We start from the raw sequence: 5,011 nt of genomic DNA, 5'->3' as shown, positions 1-5,011 counted from the left end.
ATTTTTCTTTTATTTATATTTTTTTCTTTTTTTTTTTAAGAATAAATTGAAACTGTTTATTGACCTGCCTGATATGCAATAAAATTATTTGCCCTAAAATACCCTAATTGCTATTTTAGCGCAGGGAAAAAGTCATATCCATTAACCCACTTGCCGCGACTTGGGGCCCCAGACCCTGCCCTGCCATGCTCTTTTGCTGCTCTGATTTTTGACTTGTCTTTTTGCTATGCCAAATCTAATTTGGTAAGGCTTTTTATTAGCTCTAGGCAGGCACTTGATGTTGTAACTTGCTTGCTCAATTTTGGCGGGGTCACACACGCCGCACTGCAACTGTAACTGCTTTGATGACACTATTTCCCGAGCAAAAATCGCGCGCTACAAATTCGTAAATGCAACTGTAAAAACAAACTTTGTTTTTGTGTAACTACTTCTTCCTACAGACAATTTTCGTAACAGCGCCACTACCAAATTTCTTTTGTTAGGCCAAGCAATATGTGTGGCGCCACTATTATGTCGTCAGCCACAAATTTTTATCACATCAATTTTTGCTTCAACTCTACGACGCTTTTTTGCTGCGATTTTTTGCGCTATAGAAAGCTTTTCTGTGACGTTCGCTTTTTTCGCCGCTAATCTCGTCGCAAAAGGCCAGTGAAATGGCCAAAGGTCGCGCGAGTTCAAATTTTACACATTGTGACAGCGCCGAAAATAGCTAAGCGCACATACATATATTTTTAGATTCTCTAGATATCTAGAGGGATGTTGGGCTCACTGTGACAGCAGCATGCTCTTTACATATGCTAATCACACGCCCACTTGCGTCAGCGTACGGACCACGACGGTGGCCAGTGTCATTTGCTTCCTGAATTCTGATACCTTTCACCTACTCTCTCTAAGCATGTACGCTGTAATATGCATGTATTTAGGCATATGGGTAACCCTCTTTCACCGAGTCGTTGGAAATAAGTCGTGTGGGCGGAGTAGGCGTACAATCTGTTTTATCTGCATGCATTGACAGCTGACGGCTTGACTTAACTTGGCGTCCAATGTTAGGTGGGTGGGTGATTGCTAGCGCTAGCGCATTTTTCGTTTGTTTAGTGACATCATACTGTGCTTGTTGACGTCGGTACATGTCGTTCGAGTGACTCCACGGTTTATACTTTGACGTCTACTATTAGCGCCCAGCGCTATGCTACTGTTCAATATGTAAAGCGACATGTTGGCCCTAAAGCCATTGACATTTTACATTTAATGCTCAACACGCGTGTATCCCAATATCTGTATGTTTGTTCATCTTCTTGCGTGAGTGAGTGGGTGGCTATTTGGCGCGTTGGCTACTGGACTGCTGTCTCTACGCCGATTTGTGCTTCCGCACTGTTTGTCTAAACCTCTAACATATTGCTCCATTTCGTTGTGGTTATTCAATCGTTTTGTAAGCATGTTTCCACATAAATTTCAACGTCTTCCTTTCACTATGCCAACGTGAAGGGAAGCGCGAATTCTAAGCGCTATGCTTGCTGCTGAACAAATGGTTGCGTCAAACGTCTGTTATTGATTTATGGGAACGTGTTGTTCGGTATATTTTATAAGTTTGCGTTTTTTTCTCACCATCAAATGAAACTCACTTGAGTGTGTAGGGTGTTTTCGAAAGCGCTAGATGGCACCACCCCTCTTTTAAAAGCAATTTATTATCGATATTTTGATAAATTGCGGCAAGACAATACTCTACCGCCGATACGCATAAGCTGATAGCATGAAAGCGTTGGCAGCGATATATTGCTATAGTACGAAAGTTGCTCAACTTTATATTAAACCGCGTTGGTGGTCGCATATATTCTCTTATAACTTTCTCTACTTTCTTTGAAAGACATTTATCTAACAATTTGCTTTACTTTTTTATTTCATTGCAGATGAAGAAATCGACGTTGTATCCGTTAGCGATAAGAAGTTGCCCACAAATCCTTCAGATCGTGATCGTCGCGCCATCGAACACAAAGTCGGCTATCGATTCTCCACCGCGCGCATCGTCAAGAACCCCAACGGCATACGCACCATACCGCCACGTCGTCACGGCGCCTACACGCTACCCTGCTCGCCGGCCAGCAGTAGTCCCGTCAAGTCCGTCGCCACCTCACGCTATCCCTCACCATCGGGCACACCCTATCACACCGCGACCTATGCCAATAAATATTTGCAACAACAAGGTAACATAATTTCCGGCGAAAATCGCATTATCGCTGGTGATAAATCGCGTAAACGCCTCACTGTGCACGGCAGCAGTGTCAGCGCTGAACTGACGCGCGACCTGGATTACACATTGCCGCCCAGTAAGAAGCATCGCGGCAAAAAGTCGTCGTCGTCCTCCAAGCATGCTGGTGGCCATCACAGCACAGTGCATAATGCCAGCGGTAGTGACGCGTTGCGTCGCCACTTCAGTCTCGACGAGAGCGCCGACACCATTGAGAAGCGTAATTTACATAACGATATGGAGCGCCAACGGCGCATCGGTCTCAAGAATCTATTCGAAGAGCTGAAGAAACAAATACCCAGCATTAAGGATAAGGAGCGCGCGCCCAAGGTGAATATATTGCGTGAGGCGGCCAAGTTGTGCGAGTCGCTGACACGCGAAAATCAGCAACTCTGCGATACGAAAGAGTTGCTCAGGGAGCAGATGCATAAGCGTCAAGAGCATTTGGCGCGCTTACGGAATTTGATGCGCGATTGATAGCCGTTATGGGGCGTGCGGGCACAAGCGGCGTGCGGTGGCGGTGTGAAAGCTAAGTACGACGACGGTCACGATATTGCGAGCGCAGCTGGCGGTGCGGTTGGCGTAGTAGTTGGAATTTGTGCGCGGAAGTTGCAACGACGGCGCTAAAAGCGCCACTGAGCACACAACGTCAGGCGCGCGTCGTCTGTTGTACAGTGTATGGAGGAGCAGTGGTAAAAAAATTTGTAAAAATGTAAATAATCAAGCAAACTATAAATGTTAAAATGTGCGCGTGCAGCGCGCTGGCATAAGTAAGCATGAAATATTGTGAAGAAAATATTTTTTTTTGTAAAAATAACTGTTTTGCATCTATTATATATGATATATACATGCAGGCGTGTGGAGACAAGCGCGCCGCGGCAGCATAGTTTGCGCGCGCAGGTCAATGCAGAGAGTTAATAGCGCGCGCTGTTTTTTTTTAAGAAAGTTGATTTAGTTAATACTATTTTTTTTTTTTCTATTTTAAAATGTATAAAACTTTTGATGATGAGCATAATAATAATACACAGACCTTTACTATTAATATTTACTAAAAAAACGGTTATATAGAATTAATATTGATGGCTATTTGGTTTTGTTAAAGCGTAGACGATAAGTTGAAACAAATTTGAAACATTTATGAACTCAGTAACAAAAACAAAAATTATTTGTTAAAGCAGGGTCTTTAGCATCTTAGCTACTTGTATATAAGAATAACAACAACTACAACCCTTATGAAGCTTGTAATAACTTAAATTGATTTGTTTTCTTAAACTATCTATATGTACATACTTATATATGTATCTCAACTAAATTAAATAACTACGATTTACTTTCATAAAAATGCAAGGATCTAGCAGGAGCGAGAGATAACTGTATTGGGAAAAAGCACATTACTGTGCTTAAGCTTTGAGTTTATTCGAAAGAAAAAAAACAAATTCAGAAAGCGTCTGTGCTCTCTTTGAAATAACGCTCGATGATTTGCTCCATAGTGGCTTTAAGCGTTGCATATAGTTTTAATAATTAATTTCGCTTCCATTGCAATGCCTAGCGTAATAGCGTTTTTTTTTAATATTATTACATAATTACTCTTATTACAATTAGTATGTATATATATACACACACACATACATATTTACTTATTACATTTAAATACATTTTAAATTTTTGTGATATCATTTTTCTTAACCAAAACGAAAAACAAAAACAACAAACAAAACTTAAAGTTAGACAAAAAAAAAAAAACAAAAACAACCAACTAATGACATGATGAACTCTTGAGCATGAAGCAAATAAATTATTAACTGGACAAAACGAAATTCACGCAAAAGCACGTGAATACCAACAAGCATACGTAAAAACAAAATGCTTATATAAGTAAAAAACTAAGAAACCCAGAATTGCAACGAATGCGACTTGAAAGTAAAAAAAAAAGAAAGAAACAAAAACAAAAATGAAGAACTACATATGTATTTGAAAGAAGCACGATAAGCGTTTGATGAGCGTAACAAAACGGCAACAACAACAACAAAAACAAAGCGTACACTTAACAATTAGCAAAGAACGAATACAGCGGCGGCACTATAAATGGGGACAGCTGCGCTAGCGAGCAACGACTCCAGCGCGGTTGTTAGCCCAGCCGCGCGCTCAAACACAATTTCACCAACTTAATATTGAAGCAATGAAAGTTGCATTGACAACTGCGGTAACAATGCAATTTGACTGCTTATTAAGGTAAATTGTAAACACACACACACACGCATGCATATAAACATGCAAAAATATGCAAAATAATGCATATATGTGTGTGTAACTGCAGCATAACGGCATATGTAGCATGCATATGCGCAGCTGTTGCAAGTAAAAATAATTAGTCTTTTGTTTACATTGATTTCATTTGATTTAGGATTCAATTGGCTGTAAAAGTATATAATGTTAAAATTTACAAAAACAAAAATTAAAACAAAAAATGTTGAAATTTATGCTAAACGAAAATTTCCTAAACTACATGCATACATATTTCTATGAATAACTAATTATATATATACTTTTTTTTTTTTTTAACAAACTTACATACCTACACATACAAACTAGAACGAACATTGTTAAACTACTACATACACTTAGCAAGTTAGCAAAAGAATTAAATATGAATAAAGCGCATTAATTAGCTACCTTTTTTAATGTTAAATAATTGATGAAAACAAATCTTTCCTTTGATTTGGTGATTTTACGCAAAATCGCCCCACCACCAACACAGGCACTAAT

General features: G+C 39.5%; 1 protein-coding gene across 3 annotated transcripts in view; it reads left to right on the top strand.

Annotated features, from left to right (window-relative positions):
- Window positions 1-3,134, top strand: part of LOC108971383 (myc protein) — a 54,758-nt gene extending 51,624 nt beyond the window's left edge. For all 3 annotated transcript variants that reach the window (XM_018937612.1, XM_018937453.1, XM_018937527.1), the window contains one exon: window positions 1,908-3,134. In XM_018937612.1, the coding sequence (XP_018793157.1) occupies window positions 1,908-2,722 (815 nt within the window). In that variant the 3' untranslated portion in view covers window positions 2,723-3,134. The remainder of the gene's footprint in view (window positions 1-1,907) is intronic.
- The last annotated feature ends 1,877 nt before the right edge of the window (window positions 3,135-5,011 follow it).

Source organism: Bactrocera latifrons, unplaced genomic scaffold, assembly GCF_001853355.1.
Source record: "Bactrocera latifrons isolate USDA-ARS-PBARC rearing strain unplaced genomic scaffold, ASM185335v1 scaffold_0, whole genome shotgun sequence".
Lineage (NCBI taxonomy): Eukaryota > Metazoa > Arthropoda > Insecta > Diptera > Tephritidae > Bactrocera > Bactrocera latifrons.
This window is presented reverse-complemented; position numbering and strand designations above follow the sequence as displayed.